At 60.9% G+C, this 19,358-nt stretch overlaps 1 protein-coding gene across 2 annotated transcripts; it reads right to left on the reverse strand.

Moving 5' to 3' along the window:
- Positions 1-19: 19 nt before the first annotated feature.
- SEMA6B (semaphorin 6B) lies at positions 20-19,026 on the reverse strand. 2 transcript variants are annotated; one of them, XM_085211474.1, is made up of 17 exons: positions 18,836-19,026; positions 7,185-7,321; positions 6,905-7,034; positions 6,541-6,601; positions 6,393-6,455; positions 5,910-6,011; positions 5,639-5,729; positions 5,416-5,535; positions 5,237-5,325; positions 4,922-5,139; positions 4,698-4,829; positions 4,194-4,343; positions 3,266-3,460; positions 2,565-2,705; positions 2,289-2,366; positions 2,042-2,100; positions 20-1,961 (listed from the first exon to the last, which is right to left on the reverse strand). In XM_085211474.1, the coding sequence occupies exons 2-17, from the start codon at positions 7,285-7,287 to the stop codon at positions 991-993; spliced, it is 2,703 nt and encodes a 900-aa protein (XP_085067600.1). In that variant the 5' UTR covers positions 7,288-7,321; positions 18,836-19,026; the 3' UTR covers positions 20-990. The 2 variants fall into 2 exon arrangements, with proteins under 2 accessions (XP_085067600.1, XP_085067598.1); XM_085211472.1 differs by lacking the exon at positions 18,836-19,026 and adding an exon at positions 9,838-9,982.
- Positions 19,027-19,358: the final 332 nt, after the last annotated feature.

A 19,358-nucleotide genomic window follows, 5' to 3' on the forward strand; every position in this document is an offset into this window, starting at 1 on the left:
ACAGCATCAGAGGCAGTGGTGGGGAGGAATCACCTCTTGTAAACAGAAGTTTATTGCGGGGCTCCGGGGTTATACAGAGACGTTACCGCTGTCGCATGCATGAACGGCCCCGGGGCGATGGGGTGCCCGCGGTGCCCCGGCACCCTATTTACAGCATGGGACCAATTGCCCTCCACCCTGCAGTCAGGGCGCAGAGCACCTGCAGCGCCCGCATCCCTGCACCCAGCCCTGCAGTCCTGCAGAGCCCTACTGCCCCTCGTGCCACCTGCAACTGGCTGGCACCGAAAGGACACCCTTTGCCAGCAGAGAGTGAGTCAGGTGGGATCCCCCAGTCCCCTACATCCCAGTGCCCAGCTGTGCTTTCAAGGAGAGGGGAGTGGAATGCTGGGATCTCAGTGGGAGCGGAGGTGTTAGGGGACAGATGACAGCTCTCCGCTGGCACCAGGTCAGGGTAGTGGAGGTTTTGCCCAGTCCTTGGCAGATGATGCACCCTGATGGCATCCTCTGCTGGGTGCTGTCCTGGCTGGGTGTTTCCAGGGTGCTGGCAGCACCCACACACCTAAAGGTGCCGAGGCACAGCTGATGGGACTGAGGGGCTCTGGGCAGAGGGCACTGCTTTGCTCTGCGCCAGCTGTGCCCATGTCTGTGTGTCCATCCTGCTGCCTCCCAGGGAGTCCCGCCCAGGGCGCAGCAGTACCTGGGACCAGCCTGGGGAAGGGACTGGACAGACAGACACTCAGAGCCTGTGCAAAGCAGCCGGAGCATGGGGCACTGCCCCGTGCCAGCCGGGGACAGCAGGGACCTGTGCAGCTCCGGGGGCAGGAGGGAAAAACCTCAAATCCTTCCCATGGGAATCCAGGGGCTGCCAATCCCCCATGCAGCATCTCAGCCCCATCCCCACAGAGCTGGGGCACCGTGCCGTGGCACGGCGGAGGAAAACGTCCATGGTGGCAGCGCCTGTGTGCGGGTGCCAAGCCTGGCAGTGAGCTTCTATTTGCCCGAGGGAGTCCGCTCCATGCCATAGCGCAGGAGGTGGTGCAGGTCCGTGAGTGCCCGGGGGGGCCCCGCACCGGGTGCCCGTGGTGCCGTGCCGTGCTGCCCATAGCCACCTGCCGGCGCTTCGCCGCTGTTAAATGTGTGGTTCCTCTTGAGGTGGGCACCGGGGCGTTGGGTGCCGTTGTTGGCATTGAAGTTCAGCTGCTCAGGGTGCCACGGCGGCCCCTCCACGAAGTCCCCCCCTTCCCCACCAGGCGCCGAAACCACGCGCCGACGGTCAGGGCTGGGGCGCGGGGTGCCCCCAAAGTCGCCATAGGAGCTGCGGGGAGGACGGCGGACACCGGCAGAGGGGTGCTGTCGGGTGCGGGGACCCTCGTGGTGATCCCGTCCCCAGTGCCCGTCACCCGAGGAGTCGCTGAGTTCAGCCTCCAGCTCCTGATCCACCAGGATGGCGTGGCAGGAGAGAGGCATGCCACGGGCAGAGCGGCCGGCGCCGGCGTGCAGCCGCGTGCCGCTGGCACCAGGGTCCCGCAGCGCGGCGTTGATGATGTTGTGGTTCTGCTCCCAGGTGCAGTTCTGGAGGGCACCGGGGCAACGTTTCTGCTGCAGCGGGGTTTGCTCCGGTGTAGGCAGGACGCCTGAGTCCAGGTCGTGTTGGTTCGCCTTGCCCAGCTCCTTGGGCCAGCCATTGGGCATCAGCGGGGCCAGCAGCGCACCGGGCTGCCCGCCACGCGCTCGCCGCTCTCCCAACCGGCTGACGCTCACCACTGACTCGCTGTGTGCCAGGATGGTCTCCTTGTCCTTGCGCCTCGCCAGCTCCTTGCGATCCCGGTGGCCGATGAACCAACACACGCTGAAGCCGGAGATAACGGCGCCGATGACGAAGGCAGCCACAGAGGAGATGACCAGCAGGTTCACCGATACCAGCCCGTCCGGCTCGTCCACGAAGCTCTCTGTCACCAGCCCTGGGTGAGGGTAGGGGGGCTCAGGGGCCAGCTGGGATGTGCCACACGTTCCCCGTGTGCCATCCCTGTCCCACACTCACCCTCGCACTCGCCCAGGTGCGATGTGCTGCCACCAGAGATGTCCTGCTCGAAAGCTGTCCTGTGGGGGAATGCAAAAAAGAGGGGGTCAGCCAGCCTCCGACAGCCTCCCAACCTGCTGCAGCTGGTGATGAGTTTGTTGGGTCTCAGTGCTGAGGAGCTGATGTGGCTCAAAGTTCAAAAGTCTGGGGGAGACCCCAGGACTCTGATGTCGCCCCCAAAGAATCCACCCAGCCCAGCCAACATTACCTGGGGCTGGGCTCCAGGAATACGCAGGAACCCTCAGGTGTCCAACCACAGTACGGGTCTCGGCTCCCAAGGCAGCTCCTGGCAGGGAGCAGAGAGGTCAGGAAACCCCCAGCCCTCAAAAGGGACCCTGGCCCAGCACCGTGCCTCAGTTTTCCCCATCGGTGCTCCTGGCTATGCCAAAACATTCATAGCTCAATTCCAGTGTAGAGCAAATTCATGGTAAACCCTCTCTCCTTTCACAATCCCTCCCGCAGGCCCTGCCCTCTCAGCACTCACTTCATGCAGCCCGAGTGCTGCTGGCAGCGAGCCACGGGCACCCTGGCCACACAGGGGGGGAAGGCCAGCAGCAGGGACCCAGCTGCTTTGTCCAGCTCCAGGCCCAGGAGTCTCCGCTCATCCTCTGTGTCCCGGCCACATCTGGGGATGGGGCAGAGCTCAGTGTGGCCCCAGCTCCTGTCCCCACCTGCCCTGCTGCAGGCTGGTCCAGAGAAGGGGGCTCATCCGTTGCCCCTGTCTCATTCACACATCCAACCCACTGATCCCACCACTCATCTAATCTTGCATCTTTCTGATCTTTTCCTTCCTTCCATCCATCCGTACGTCCGTCCATCCATCCATCCATCCATCCATCCCTCCGTCCATCCATCCATCCATCCATCCATCCATCCATCCATCCATCCATCCACCCGTCCGTCTGTCCATCCCTCCATCCATCCACCCATCCATCTAGCTATCCATCCATCCACCCCCCCACCCACCCACCCACCCACCCATCCATTCATCTACCTACCCTTCCATCCATCCAACCACATATCCATTCTCCCATCTACCAGTCCATCAATCCATCCATCCATCCATTCATCCATCAATCCATCTATTCATCAGTCCATCCATCCAACCAACCAGCCACCCACCCATCCCCTACTCACCCACCCAACCACCCACCCGCTCATCCCTCTCTCCCCACCCCAGCCCACCTCCCAGGCTGGTAGGTCTCAAACTCCTCCAGGAAGACGCTCTGGCTGCCGGGGGGTGCAGGTGCGGGGCTGCTGGTGGCATTGGGATGGATGAGGAACTTGAGGATGGTGCCTTTGCTGGAGCCCAGGAAGACCACGGTGTGGTTGCCCCATGGTCCTGCCGCGTTGTCCACCACAATCTTGCGGAGCTGGTACCTGCAAAGGATGAGCAGAGCAGGGTGTTGGGGCCAGCAGTGTTCTCAGGAGGAGAAACAGAGGCAGGCTGGGAGCTGAACCCCAGGACGTGGACGAGCACAGAATGCAGGGGAAAGCAGAGATCCTACATGGAAACTAGTCCAGACCCAAGCACACTGGGCATGAATCCTAATCATGATGCAGCCAAACTCATTCCAGAGCCCGTTTCAGATCCTGCCTGAATTCCCTTCTGTTTGCAGCTAGTAGTCCCCAGCCCTGACCCACCTTGGGATCCAGCCCTGGTCCCCTTGACCCATTGCAGAACCCCAGCTGATCCCCAGCCCTTGCTCCATACGCTTGTCCCCATCCCTATGTCCCTATCCCCATCCTCACAGCCTCGTCTGCAGCCCTGCATGCTGTCCTGCTGGCTGGAGGCTGTGGTCCGAGAGCACAGCTTGATTAATTCCCCATTAAACAGCAATTAAGACAGATTTAATTAGAATGAGACAATCTCAGCTGCAAAGTTTATGACATTTATCAGGTCTCACGGCACTCTCCCATGCAGGGGCAGCGCTGGAGGCAGCAACGTGCTGAGGCACAGCAGTGCAAGCCACGCACATGGATGGGCACAGCTGTGAGCGGGTTGTGCATGCACATACACACGTGCATCCCAAAAGCAGCCAATCTCCTGCACTGCTTTGTTCTTGGGGCCCCTCTGCAGCCTCTCCAGGCTCCATCCTACCCCCACACTCACCGACTCATCGTGCGGACAATCCAGGGAGCGTTGCCCAGGGACGGCACAGCTTCATCCATCAGAGGATGCGTCTTCACAAAGGTGAGGATCTCATCGGGGAAGGTGCTGGAGGAGTTGTAGCGCATCCCCGGGGCGGCACAGCACCCGGGTCTGACACCACAGCATGGCAAAGCTCAGCACTGCCACGGCGTGGCTGAGCCCCGTCCCATTTCTGTCCCAGTCCTGTCTCCAGCTCTGCTGATATTGGCTCTGCTGTCACCATTCCAATCTTTATCCCCATGCCACTTCCTGACATCTCCATTCCCACTGGAGAACATCCAAAGGTCCCTCCCAACTCCTCCAATTCTGGCATTCTGATCCCTACCACCAGCTTTGGTCACTTCCATCTCTACTCCCCTGCCCCACCTCCATCCCCAACCCCCTTCCTGCCACCACCCACCCGGCTGTCTCCTGCCACCATCCCTACTGGGATGTTAGGATGATCCCTATGGGTCATTCTCTCACCGGGGCTTTGGCACCATGTCCTCAGGTACAGCTGTCCAGATGGACTCCGGTGATTTCTGCTCTCGGAAACGCCCCTCGAAGACAGCAGCCACTTGAGTCATGTCAAAGGCACACACAGCCGAGCCGGGGATGCTGGGGAGATGCAGTGTGGGGTGAACACCACGACCCACTCCCACATTCCCAACCCTATGGGGCACTCCTCAGCCGGGTTCTGTGGGGCCAACCTGTTGGTGGGCGTAGAGAAGACAGCGAGCACCACGGGGCGCCCGTTGAGCTCCAGGATATCCGTCACAGCATGGATGACGTTGAAGTAGAAGTGTGAATCACCCGGCACGGAGCAGTTGAGCCGAGCCTTGAGGAAGGATGTCCACTGCTTCTCTAGCACCCGTTGTGACCCCCCCATGTCGTTCTTGCACACCCGAGCCACTCGGGATACCACCACCTGCAAGGGATGCCCGTCACCACCCAGCAGGGACAAAGGGACAGCCCCCACTCCAGGTGTCCCCCTAGGCTTGGGTCACAGCAGGGACCTCTCCAACCTTCTCCAGGTAGTTGAACTCCATGGCGATCTCCCGGAAGAAGAAGTAGACGTGGCTCCTCCACTCCACCGCGTGCACAAAGTAGGGCTCTGCAGGGACAGCAGTGGGGTCAGGGCTGAGCCCTAGGACAGAGCAGAAGGGGACAGGGAGCGGTGCCACACACACCACGCCAGAAGCACCTTTGAACCACTTGGAGTCGTGTTTAACCGTGCGCAGGGTCGGGCTGTCACCCAGGCTGCGATAGATGACAGCATCGATGGCCAGGAAATCTGTCACCGTGGCTGTGAAGAGCATCCCCCCTGCACGGGAGACACAAGTATGGGGATGTGGATGGAGACAGCACACAGAGAGCACCGGGAGGAGCAGTGCCCAACCGGTGGTCCCCACTGTGTCAGCACTGACCTGTGAACAGTGCCACGTTGGCGTGCTTGGGGTCGTAGGGACACCGTGCCATGCCGCTGATATTGTCCCCAACAGGCTCCAGAGTGTCCATCTGCAGAGGGCAACACAGGGCTGTCAGCATGGCCAGGGGGTGCCATGCCAGAACGCAGGGTCTGGGTGGTGGCACCACTCTCCTGGGGAGCAGGAAACCCCCAAAGGGCAATGCTCTCCTCTGCAGAGCTCCTGTCCCTATTGACACCCACCAGCCCCATCCCAGCAGCAGGGGACTCACACTGTAGTTGGCACAAATGGGGTTGAAGGCGTTGGTGCCACACACGAAGAGCAGGTTCTGGTTCCGCACCAGCATCACCTTGATGAAGTTTCGGCACTCTGCCTGTGCCAGTAAGAAGGGGTCGTCAGCCTCTGCATCCACTCCCCAGCACCAGCCCCAAAACAGCCCCAGGGAGAGGGGGGGGTGGTCTCCTCTGCCCCCCTCACCACAAGAGGCTGGGCTGGGGGGGTGGTGGGCAGCCCCAGGGGACACGGACGGGACCTGGAAATTGGATTTCTCGCAGATTATGAGATGTGTCTGCTCTGATCAACGGGCCAGAAATAATTAATTACAAACCCAATTATACCAGCGTCCAATAAATCACAGTTGACACAAGCGTTGGCAGGGAGCCGAGAGGCACAGGGTGACACTGGGGGACGGTGACACGTGACGTGGGATGCAGGAGGGTGAGGGGGGCTCACAGGGTATGGACCCCCCCCATACCTCGTGTTTCCCCTTCATCCGGCAGATGCTGATGTCATGTTGGTTCGACCTCCAAGTCAGCTTCTGTGGGGGCAGAAAATCCAATGTGGGGCCAGGACAGACCCTCCCCCCCCCAGTGCCCCACAAGAGCCTGGGGGTCTGCCCTTACCCGGTGATAGCGCATCTCACTGCCAGCAGTGGGCTCCAGGCTCACACGGTAGACGTTGTCCCTGCGGGGAGGACATGGATGTCACCACCTCATGGGTGCCTGAGGACACCTCAGAGATGTGCCCTGCACTGTGAGGTTGTGTGCTCTGCGCTCAGCCTGTCTGCCCTATGGGAATGGAGTGGGGTGGGCAATGAGCATCTCTGGGGCGCGCCCCAGGATATAGAATTGGGGTGTCCAAACTCAAAGACTGGGGAAGACTTTTAGGTGCTAGGAGGGCCCCGGGGCAGGAAGCAGGGTTCCTCCCAAACGATGGGGCCCATAGATATGTGTGGGGCACAGAGCTTGGGGACCACATGTTTCACACCTGTCTCCAACGAAGAGGGTCCTGTTGACCTTGAGGATGCGTTGGATGTTGAGGCGTTCAGTGCCACCACCCTCGGGGCCGCCCGGCCGGCTGCTGCCATGGCCCACGAACACAGCGTAGTGCTTCACATCTGGGGACACCAGGAGGGGGACACGGAGACAGCATCACACACAGCCCCATGGCCAGTCGGGACCCAACTCACAGAGCACCTCAAGCCCCCCAGCCCCGTCCCCTCTCTGTGCTAATCTGTGCTCCCCTGGCCCCTTCCCCAGGCACTCACAGTCCTCGTTTGCCACGGCGATGGGGCTGGGCTCCTCGGGGAAGGTGCTGTGAGCCGTCCTCTCCGCTGTGAGCAGGAGCAGCAGGACGAGGGGGGGCCACATTGTCTCCCCTGGTGCAGGCAGGCACCCACAGCACCTGCGGATAGGGAAGAGCTGAGACGGGGCAGCATCTTCCTCCCCTCTATGCTCCTAGCTGCACCCCAAAGCCATTGCCAGTGCTCATGGGGTGCCTCGTTGAGGCTGGGGGTCCTGGGAGGACCCCTGAAGCGAAGGGTGATGGTCTGAGATGCTGGGGCTGGGCCAGAGCCAGCAGCCAGCGGTGTGAGACCAGGGATGTGTCTGGGAGATGGGGGAAGTGAGTCCTTCCCCAGCTAAAGAATTCCAAATATGCTGGGAAAAGCAGCCCCCACGTCCTTCTTGAGCCGTTCCCAGCGCCTGCACTGCTCTGCATTGGAGCTACTGGGTACAAACTGGGTGCAACTTGGGCTCCTGGCTGCAGGACGGCTGCAGGGGCATGGAGATGGGGACGTGGGGATGAGGACGTGGGGGGACATGCAGACAGAGGAGCACAGCCATCCCACAGAAGGGAAGATCCCCCATTGCAGCCCTGCAGCTGCCACTTGCCTTCTCCCTGTCCAAAATGCAATCATACCATCTTGGATAATCAATGGGAAAGTGGTGGTGTGGGAATCAGCCTCACTTACCCCCCCCCAGCAGCACAGCCCTGCTGTCACCATTGTCACCAACCCCCACTGTTCCAGGCACTGTTGCCATCCCCGCTGTGTGCCTGTGGGTGACACGGCGTGGGGCAGGGCTGGGTAATTAACAGGAGGCGATTTAATTGATTCTCAATCTGGCGAGGGCAGCGAGTGGGGATGCGGGTGCCATCGAACCGTCACCCTCTTCTGCAGGGAGTGAGGGGGGGTGACATTGTGGGGGGACAAGGGACACGGGCACCACAGCCGTTCCAGTGCTGAGACCTGACCCAGTCCCCATCCCAATCCCCTCCATGGTGACAGAGCCACCGGATAAGACCCAGTCCTGCAACCCATGACACTGTGCAGTGTCATGTCCTGGGTGAGAGCTGGCACTGTCTCCATCCTGCCTAGCTCTGGGGACACCCGACCCAATGCTGCTATGCCACAGCCCTGGGCAGGAGCTGACCACAGAGGACCTGACCACGATGTCACAGCTCTCAGGGCCGGCTGATGGTGACATTGTGGGGTCTCTGAGCCACAGCTCTCCCACGGCAGCTGCTGGGGCTGCGTTGTGCCCTCACCCCATCACCATCAGGACAGGACCCCATTCCATGGGAGTCAGCCTGGAAATTATCTATATTTAATTTTTGAGTGTTTGGGTTCCTGGGCAATTTTTATTTTTATTTTTTTTAAGAATTAAATTGCAATCATTAAATCCATCTCCCCCCAGACAGCTGTTGGAGGCTTTCACCACCTGTGCAGAATGGTGGGCCCACTCCGTGACCCCCCCCAGGACAGTTCTCCATTTACCTGCAGCTTTAGGAGCCACTGGGACCTCTCATGCAGCCTCAGCCTGCAACCTCCCCAATGCCTTTGTGCCCCCCAGAGACTTTTGGTCACTGGGGGAGGGTGTTCCCAAAGCAATTCCCAATCCCCCTCTTCCCCCCTTCCCCCCAAAAAAAGCTCACAATGGGGCACAAATCTCCAAATTATGGCATCCCCATGGAGTTTTGTGACCAGAGGATTTAGCAGGGGAGATCACCAACGGATACGGTTCAACCCCTATCAGCCACCTGAGAATCTCCCCCCACCGCTCCAGCACTGCCCATCGCCTCCAGTTGCCACGCAGCCACTCTCCCAGTGGGATTTGGGGTTCAGGGACCCTCAGAAGCTCCATGCCATTGATCCCAGTGACTGTAACCCAGCTGGGGGGCTCCGGTGTCACCATCCCCCGGCGCTCAGCGGTGACAGTGAGCGGGTGCCCAGCACAGTCGGGGTAACCCGAGCCTCCGGCTGCATAAATGCCTCCGATTGTGAGGGTGAAGAAAAGGCAATGGCTGAGAGGGGCCGGGGAGGAGGGGGCTGGCGGCGAGCGGGGGGCACAGTGGAGAACAGGGCCCCATTGATGGAGGAGGAGGAGAAGGGGGAGAGGAGCGGGGACGGCCGTAGGGAGCTGCGGGGAAACTGAGGCAGTGAGAGGGGGTGCCCCCTACATCGGGCTGGGGTTGGGGTCCCTGGTAGAAGCTTTGGGATGGAGTTGGGAGATGGGGACTGGGGATGGCTGTGACCTGGAGGCACTGAATAACCGTGGGCGAGTTGTCCCTGTGCTGTGCCTCAGTTTCCCCATTTGATAGCAAGCTCAGTGCCAGGCACCACCCATCCACATCCACAGCCTCAGGGGGGCTGATGCTCACCCCATCCTTCTCCACCCCCTCCAGCATCACCCCAGGCATGGGGGGTGGGGGAGGAAGGGGAGGGCTAGCTCTGTAGCTTTGCCCCCACCCGGGAGGCAACTGCATGCCCCCGCAGCCATCCTTTTAGGGACAACGCTGACTCCATCCTTTCAACCCCTTGGTTTGGGATGCGTGTGTGTGGAGGGGTGAGTGCTTCCCTCCCAGGGATGTGAACCCCTCACCACAGCACCAGGACACCCCACGACCCCCGCTCTGCCCACCTCAGCTCCGCTTCCACCGCTGTCCCCACCGCTGCGAAAGGGTCCCCCTGGAAGCTCCGGCAGCATTGGGTGCATGTCTGGAGCCCGAGAGCCGCTCAGCTGTCACTCTGTCCTTCCCCCCTACCCCTCCTCCCACCCCATCCCCATGGGACCCCCATGGGACGGGGCCCGAGCCCCCCACGCCAGGTGGGAAGGTAGAGCTGATGTCACCGTAACCGGAGCCGGCACCGCCGCAGCTGTCACCAACTGGAACCGCTTTGACTCTGGGTTGTTGTGTGTCCCCCCCCCAGAGGGACCAACCCAGAGCGTCCCCTCCCCAGGGGTGTCACCACCACAATGGGTTACACTGGGGGGGGGAGATCCCAGAATTGGGATACGGGGCTCCCCATGGTGGTGGCACTGCGCTGGGTACATTACCCCAAAGCATATTGGGGGAGGGGGGGGGGGGAGGTTGGGGGTGTCATCCCAATATCTCCAAGGCGTCCCTTTCCATATGGCTAATGCTGGGTTTTATTTGATGTTTAGGGTAATTTTCTTTACAAAGTAACTAATGCCAATAAGCAATCAGCACAAATCACTATAGAGAGACGGCAATTAGATATGTTAATGAGACCCCTTCCAAGCGGTAGCATAAGGAAACGCTGACAACGTGCAAACCTGGCACGGAGAGGGTGGGGGGCACAGGGTCTCACCCTCCCCCCCCCCCCCCCGCACTGAGCGATGCAGTGCCCATCAGATTGCATTTTAGGGTCAAAATGGGGTTGGGGTGCAGTGCCTGGAGTGCCTACAGGGCAGCCCAGCTGCTGCTGCCATGCAGCCATGAGGGCCACCGGCCCCAAATGGGGGGGGAGGAAGGAAAAGGGGGGGGTTCACCCCCACAGGTTTCCGTCCTGCCAATGCTTTGCTTGCTGGCCGGTGGGTTCGGGTGGCAGAGGCAGGAAGCAGCTGTCCCTGCGGCGCGGATGGAGCAAATGTCACCACGGCCACCTGGCACCACAAACCACCCCCCCAGCCTCCCCCCTCCCCCCCCCCCCATCAGCAAACAACACCCCCCAGGCGTTCAGAGCCTCCAAGTGGGTGCCAAGAGGATATCTCCCCCCACACCATCAGCGGGACATCAAGGAGGGGGGGCGGGGGGTGACACCACCACAGCCATTTACCTTTCAGTGCTTCCTCGGCCACGTCCCTGTCGGTTCAGCTGTCCCCCCCCTCCTCTTCACCCCCCCCGGGATCGCTCTCCGGTTACCAGCTCTGCTTACAGCTGCTGCTTATAGCCCCCTCCCTCCCCCCCAGCACCCCCTGCCCGCTGCCTGCCCCACTCTGAGACCTTGTGGTCATTGAGACCCCATCACCCCCAGAAGGATGGACATCACTCCCTCCCCCCCCCCATGCTGTCACCCACCCTTGGGTGCAGGCGAGGTGCCACCAACACCCAGCACTGGTAGCCGGCCAGAGCTGTCTCAATTTGCATATTAAATATGTCCCATCTGCATATTAAGGATAATGTCCTATTTAGGAGGCGTCTCGCTTCGAGCCAAAAATAAACCCCATGGAAGGGATGGGGTGGATGGCACCATGGGGTGCTGGGGCTGAACCCCCTCCCCAGTGTCCCCACCCCACAGCAGCGCAGTGTCCCTCATCCCTTGTCCCATACATGTGTCCCCTGTGCAGGCATTAAGCTCCCCCCAAGGCACGTGCCCCCCCTTGCACCTAAAGGCACACATGTCCCACGTATCCCCTTCTGTCTCCTTTATTCCCAAAGGGGCACGACCCCTCTGCTTCCTCCTGTCCCTTCATCTGTCCCACTTGTCCCCAAAGGTCCTCACCCCTCCTTGATCCCCCTGACCCTAAAGTCACACAACTCCTATTTGTGCCCCCCTATAGCTCCCTGCTTGTATCCCCTACTGCTTCCCACTGCCCCCAGCACAGTGGCCCTGTGACCACAGAAGAAGTACAGTGGCCATGGTGACAACCTGGGGATGAGATCTGCCTTTGGCAATGGGACCCCATGGCAACCAGCACGCAGAGCCTCAGAGCTGAATGGGCACCCTACAAATAAGCCTACAAAAATACATGTTTAACCCCAGCTCCAAGTGGGCACCCTACAAAACCAAACCCATGCTTAATCCCAGCTCCAAGCAGCATCCCTACAATAACACCTCTGTTCCCACAAACTGCTCCAGGTGCCAACCCTACCACAACAAAACACAGCCCAGTCATTACGAGGCCACCCCATGACACTGCTTTGGGGGATGGAAATGCAATATTTAGGAGCAACCCTACAAAAACAAAGCTGCCCCAGCCCTGGGAAAGCAGCCCTACAACACAAACCTGCAGGTCCCAGCAGGATAGGAGGAGGTGGTGGGGAGGAGAGCAGCTCAGTCCATCCGCCGTCTCCTTTTTTTTTACGCCTTAATAAAAGTTTATTTGTTGTTGTTGTTGTTTTTATTTCCTCTTTAGTCTCCCCCGCATCTCCGCCGTGCCGGGACGCGCTTGGCTGCCTTGCTCTGCTTGGGAAAATGTTACCTTTAATTGCTCCAAGCTCAGGCACCAGCGCCTTGATTTGAAATTTCTAGGCTTCAACAAACTGATTTGTAGTCAAATAAGATGAAATATCCGCTGTGTGCCGGGGTCAGCATGGGGAGAGAGGGCAAAGGGACCACAGTACCCACACACACAGTCCCCTTGTGGTGCTGGTGGCCTCCAGGGCCACACGTGGGTCTTCATTTCATTACCCCCCTCCTCACCTCCCTGTCCTGAGGCGTGGCATGGAATGGCACTGCATGGCTCAGAATGGCATGGCATGGCTTACCATGGCTCAGAATGGCATGGCACAGCTCAGCATGGCTCAGAATGGCATGGCATGGCTTACCATGGCTCAGAATGGCATGGCACAGCTCAGCATGGCTCAGAATGGCATGGCATGGCTTACCATGGCTCAGAATGGCATGGCACAGCTCAGCATGGCTCAGAATGGCCTGACACAGCTTTGCACAGCTCCAAATGGCACAGCACAGCTCTGAATGGCTCAGAATGGCACGGTTGAGCTCAGAATGATGTGGTTCAGCTCAGAATGGCACGATTCAGGCCAGCGTGGCTCCGCATGGCACAGCACAGCTCAGTAGGGCATGGTTCAGCACAGAATGGCATGGCTCATGGCTCCACATGGCACAGCTCAGCTTGGCACAGTATGGCACAGCATAGCACAGCATGGCATAGAATGGCACAGCACAGCTCAGAATGGCACAGCACAGCTCAGCACAGCTCAGAATGGCACAGCGCAGGATGGCACAGCACAGCTCAGAATGGCACAACATGGCTTAGAATGGCACAGCACACCTGAGCACAGCTCAGAATGGCACGGCACAGAATGGCACAGCACATCTCAGCACAGTACAGTTCAGCTCAGCTCCTCAGGAGGGTTGCATGCACCTGCTGCAACCAAGGTGTGGGCAGTGCTGTGCAAGCGCAGCCTTCACATGGCCACCACCTCCTCCTCTTCCTCCTCCTCCTGGCAGGCTGCAGGCTTGCTGCTATGACCCGGCTCCATCCCACTCTGCATTTCTCATCACCATCTCCACCAGCTGAATGAACCTCCGGACGGCAGCCAAGGAGGGGAGAGAGCTGGGAGCCACCATGGGTAGCCCTGACCCACACCATGTGACCGAGCCCCCCTTACACACCCCAGGACAACCCCATCCCCATGATGTGGGATGCACCGTGGTCAGGCTGGGGGCTGCAGGATGCTGCTGGTGGGGAACAAAGGACCATTGTTTGCACTCTGTGCCCCCGCCTGCACGCTCGCCGGAAGGTCAGGTGCTTCCTCACCACCCCGAAATAGCTCCTTGTTCTGCTGCCACCGTGGGTGGGGATGGGGGAAGGAGAAGAGCTCCCCACTCTAAAGCCAAATTTGAGGACAGCTCTATCGATGCCATCACCCAGCGGGTGGGCAGGGGGGGCTGCATGAACCCTGCTGCAATGCTCCTAGCTGGGAGGGGACAGAGCCTCCCAGTCCCCACCTTGAGATATGGGGTCCCTGTCCCCTTCCCGGTGCAGAGCAGATGTGCACTTGGAGGCAGATGTGTTGCTAAGGGCCCAGGAGTGAGCTGAGAAGGGGAGGGGGGGGGGGGAAGAGTATTGATTCGTGCTTCCGGGGGAGGAACTGTTCAAAAGCAGAGGGAGCTTTGAGGGGCTTTCAAAGGGCTGGGGAGGTGGTGTGGGGTCTGTGCAGGTGTTGGTGATGCACTGCTGTCACACGCGTGTGTGTGTGCGTGTGCAGGTGTTGGGGTGTGAGCACTGCTGTGTGCATGTCAGGCTGCTGCTTGCATGCAGGTGTCAGTGTGCGTGTGCTTGTGATGGGCAGGAGGAGCCGTGTGCACAGCAGCGGGGGGGGTGTGTTTGCACACAGGGCTGCTGCGTGTGCACGGGTGTGGGTGGTGTGCTGGGTGTTGGGCAAGCAGGGGGATGCACATGTATGTGTAGGTGTATGTGGGCGTGTGGGTGCGCGTGCACACAGGTATGTGCATGCATGCACGGGCAAGAGTGTGTGTGTGCAAACATATGCACGTGTGTGCAGCTGCATGCAGGTGGAGGTGCGTCTTACGTGCATGAGCAGGGTGCGTGCATGCATGTGTGGGCATGTGTGCATGCGTGTGTACATGCGTGTGCATGTATGTGGCTGCATGCACGTGCATGTGCAGGTACATGCACGCGTGTATGCTTGTGTGTGTGTGCAAGTTACAGGGGGCCATGCAATGCTCCTGTGTGTGTGTGTGCATGCTCTGACCAACGCCTCTGAAATGAGCATCGTTCCAAGGAAGGAGGGCTGCAGTGGATCCGATGCATCCCCTCCCACCCCCCACCCCCAACCCCAAGCACCTCGGGATCCTGGCTCAGTTCTTTGGGACGGCCCTCAACCACCAGCAGCCACGGGGCTATTCACAGCACTGACCTCACACCACTGAGATAACTCCGAAAGGTGAAATGAAGGGTATGGCACAGCAGGTGCCGGGCAGCTGCCGGGTTATTTGCAGCGCAGCACTCTCTACCTGCTGCACGGACAGGACTGGCCCACACTGCATGGGGACAATTCCCATCCTAGCTTTCCCCATCACCTTCGGAGCCCTGGTGGGAGGTGACAAATGCGGCACAGCTCTGTCCCACCACCCGAACCTGAGCTGGATCTGACCTCACCGGGGAGGTGGTGCTCACTGTGGGAACAGCACCCAGTGCCCCCCCTTCCCTCACTGCTGCATTTGGCACCGGAGTTGGGTGGCACCATCGCCATATCACTCAGTGCTGCTGCTCTGTGCCTCAGTTTCCCCATCCAAGCTCAACGGTCACTCCCTGCTCTGCACTGCCCCAGTGCTGCCATACCCACCGGTCTCAGCTGCTCCCCCAGGGACCACCATCACCCCAGGATCCATTCGGCACCAAACGCGGTGTTACGGGCGATACGGGCGCACCCAGCCCTGAGCTCCTCCGCTGGGTTTGATGGGATTATCCCCTTGGGCAGGATTACACAGGGAAGAGCCAAGGATTAGCCACGGCGCATCAGCGCGCTGCATCCACGGCCGCTGTCAGCCTCGGTGTCAGCCCAGGGCCTTCGTGCCATACTGGGAGGAACTGGGACAGAGTGGGGACAGGTAGACCCTGAATCCCACTATGGGGCTGGGACCCCCTTTGGGGGCTGGTGGCGGCTGCCACCTGCTGCGTAATTAAGGGCTGCCGCTCCTGGGAACTGCACGCAGAGATGAGAAGCATCTCTTTTTTTTTTTTTTTCCCCAATTTGACAAAATTGTAATTAAATAGGGAGTAAAATCCCATTAGCACAATCCAGCCCCACTGGGAGTCTCTTCCACTTCAGACAATCCTTCTCCCTCTCCATCCCATTGCAATAAAGGGAACCAAACCCCTGCTTGGTGCTTTTGGGGGCCGCTGTCGAGGCCCGGAGCTACAGGGGTGCCTGGGATGGTACCCAGAGCCACCCAGCACCTTGGGATGATGGGAACAACAAATAAACCACCCACATACCCCAGCACAGATTAAGCAGGAGGAGAGGCAGAGCACCACACAGCATCACAGCCCGCATCCCCAAAACAACCCCCAAAACACAACAACAGAGCCCTACTGCACGGCTGTGCCCACAGCCCAGCCACGATGCTGGAAAACCGCGTCCAAGCTGGCAGCTTTAATTAAAAACCTGAGGCTGCAAGCGTGGCCAGCACTGCAGCACGGCTCTGCACTGAGCTCCAGCACCTTCACAGCACGGCACAGCACTCACCATGGGGACGGGGCACAGTGGGGAGGGGGAACATCAGAACCCCCCAGGCAGCAGTGCAGCACGGAGCGATGCTCGCAGGACACACCGCCAGCAAAACCATGGCGTGCAGCTCACGCAGAGCACAGTCCAGGGATGGTGACACCCAGGCTGGCATGTCACCTCCCACCCTATGACTTGAGGTCGTATGGTGCTGAGCTGCCGAGCCCCCACGGGATGGGGGGCAGTGCACATCCCTGCAGCCCCACATAGCTCTGCACTGGGGATGCGTGCACCCCCATCATCCATGCACCCACCCCAGCCCCGTGCCCACGCTCCCACACATCTCTCCCCATCCCACCAAGGCCATGGGGCACCGCAGCACGGCCCGTTGGCATTCATCAGGCACGAGCTGAGCTGCTCCCGGCGCTGTCAGGGGGTAATTTGGTAATTTCCCTTTGTTTATGGGAACGGCGGCACTGAGCAAAAACATCTTCTGCCAACCCCTGCACCCGGCAGGCTCAGCACCCATAGCACACAGGGAAGCACAACCCCAGGAGCCCCCCCAGCTCTATGGCCTCAAGAATGCCCCCCCTGTGAAGATGGTGTGCACACACTCCCCCCCCCCCCATACACACCACCTCTGAACGCAGCAGCCACGTGCCCCAGTGACAGCAGTGACCCAGTTCCCACGTCACCCCACAGCCGCCTGCACCCCTCTGCATGGGGCTCCACACCTTGCTCTGCCCCCCTTTCCCCCCCACTCCGCACTGGATGCGATAGGGATGGCAGCACTGGGGGCCACGTCCTGCACCAGAGCCAAGCAGAGGACTGTGGGGTACTGGGGAGAGGGGAGGGCAGGGGTGCCTGCTTTGTCCTCGTCTCCTTGAGCTACAGCTGTAAGAAGGTGGGGGGATGGGGGTTGTCTACCTGTCCCCCACCCCCCATCCAGGTTCTGCTCTGGGTGGAGGGGAAATTGAGGCAGAGAGGATGGCACCGTTCATCCAAGGTCACCCCGAGCCAACAGCACAGCCTGATCCTGCTCCCCTGAGAGCACTGTCCCCCCCCACGGACCAAACAGGGCCAGCTGCCACCACCCCTCCTCCATTCCCTACTTGATTTGGGGCAGGAGGATGCTCAGGACCCCCCACAGTAATTGACATGGATGATGCAGGAAGAAAGGAGGCCAGGCCTGGGAAGGGGGAGTGCTGGGGGGGTGGGCATGCTGCGGGCAGGATGCCCATGGTGACAGCAGTGAGGGTGACAGGGCAGGATTTGGGCCAAGCTCAGCACAACCCACATTATTTTGGGGTTACATCACCAAAATCCATCGCTATAGTGCAGAGTCCCTAAGGAGATGACAGCCCCCCCCTCCCCCAGCCCCCGCATGGAGATGCTCAGCTGTGTTCCAAACTGGGGAGCCTGCCAGCACCCTCAGCACATATGGGGTGACCCTATGGGGTGTCATTCCCCCCACAACTGTACCCACAGTGGCAACAAGGAAGAAAAGTTACAGTTCCAGGGAGACAGTGCTGGGCACCCCCAGCTCTCCGGGGGGGGGCTCTGGGCCCGTGGGCTGTTTGGGGGGCAAAGCACTTCCTACTCCTCCCCATTCTGAGCCCTCATCGCTTCTCTTTGCTGTCCTGCCCCATTGCAGCCCCCCACCACAATCCCTTCAGCTAAGGGCAAATGGGGTGGGGGCCTACACCAACCCCCTCCCTCCCCATTCCTGCCCCAATACTCCACATCCCGGCTGTTTCTTATAGGGTAGCGGAGCCCTGTGAAACAAGGAGCCCTCCCCATCCCATTCTGCTTCTTCTCCACCCCCCCCCAGTTTGGGAGTACCCCCCTTCTCTCTTCACCCCGGCCCTTCAAGGGCTCAGCACATTGCATTCCAGGGCTGGGGGTGTGTGTGGGGGGGTCATGATGTAGGGTCGCGGTGATGAGATGGGATGGGGGATGCTGGATGGGTGATGCTGTGTTCAAGATACAGTGCTGGGGGGGAAGGGGGGGTCCAGGGTGTGGGAGGGACATAGGGGTGCTGGGCAGGGGGAGGTGGTTATGGGACCATAGGATCAGGGGATGGGGGTACAGGATGGGGATGCTGGTGGGGGAGGTTCATAATGCTGAGGGGTACAGCAAGGTGCTGGGGGGGGGCAGCGGGGTGAAGGATGACGGTGATAGGAGAGTCTCCATGGTGCTGGGGGGGGGGGAATAGAGGTGTGGGGTGGAGGTGCGGAGGATACCCGAAGAACGCGGGGGGAGGGGAGGGGGGAGATCGTAGGGTGGGGATGAGGGGGGGGGCGTGGGGACACGGCAGTGAGGAGAGGGATAGAGGAGGGTGGGGTGGGGGGGGTGGGGAGCAGATCTGGGGGAGGGCCGGGGTGCGGGGGGGGCCTCCAGCCGTGACCCTTCAAGGTTCCTCCCGCTCCGCCCGGAGAGCCGCTAACAAAAGCGCCGCTTCCCAATGCAGCAGCAGCAGCAGGGAGGGGGGAGGGCCATGCTGGGGGTGCGGGGGGGGGGGGGGTTGGGGTTTGAAAAAGACACATTTTCCCTTTTTTCGCCCCCCTTCTTCCCATTGTCCCGATAGCAGGGTGCAGCTCCCCCTCCCCACACCGGCAGCCCCCGGCGGGAGGGGGAAACTTCGCACCGATTCGGATTGGGGAGGGGGGGGGGGGGACACGACACAACCGCATCAATGGGGTAGGAGGTGGGGGGGGGCACCGGCCGCTCTCTTACCTTCAGCTCCGGGGGGCCGGGGGGGGGGGGGCACCGCACACCTGCGCCCGGCGGCAGCGCGGCTCCGCTCGGCCCGGCCCCGCTCCGCTCCGCACCGTGCGCGCCGCCGCGGCGGGAGGCGCCGGGGCCACCGGAGCCCGTGGTGGGGCGGGGCTGCGAGAGAATAAGAGGGGGGGGAACCGCGGCCAGAGCCGGGTCCGGGCCCGCAGCCCGCCCGCCCGGCGGCTGCGGTTGCAGCGGGGCCGCTCCGGCAGCGCACGGCGCTGGAGATACAGCGGAGCTGCCGCTCCTGCCCCCCGCCCCCCTCCGCGCCCTGCCCCCCGCCCCCGGCTCTGCCCCTGCCCGCCTCGGCCCCCTCCTGACAGAACGGCATCGCCCCATCCCCGCCGTGCCTCGCTTCGGGGGATGTTGGGGCCGTGCCCCCCCCTCTGCCTCAGTTTCCTCCCGTATCAATCCACACCCCCCCATCCCCCACTCCTCAAAAAGGCTCAGCCTTGCTTTGTCCCTGTCTCCCCGCCTCATC

Source organism: Meleagris gallopavo, chromosome 30, assembly GCF_905368555.1.
Source record: "Meleagris gallopavo chromosome 30, MGAL_WU_HG_1.1, whole genome shotgun sequence".
In the NCBI taxonomy this organism is placed as follows: domain Eukaryota; kingdom Metazoa; phylum Chordata; class Aves; order Galliformes; family Phasianidae; genus Meleagris; species Meleagris gallopavo.

Excerpts from the sequence above, each read along its gene's own strand:
- SEMA6B (XM_085211474.1), bottom strand. The coding sequence starts at position 7,287 with ATGTGGCCCCCCCTCGTCCTGCTGCTCCTGCTCACAGCGGAGAGGACG. Across the intron at positions 4,344-4,697 it reads GACATGGTGCCAAAGCCCCG|ACCCGGGTGCTGTGCCGCCC; the intron begins GTGAGAGAATGA and ends CTGTGGTGTCAG. Across the intron at positions 2,101-2,288 it reads TTCCTGGAGCCCAGCCCCAG|GACAGCTTTCGAGCAGGACA; the intron begins GTAATGTTGGCT and ends ATTCCCCCACAG.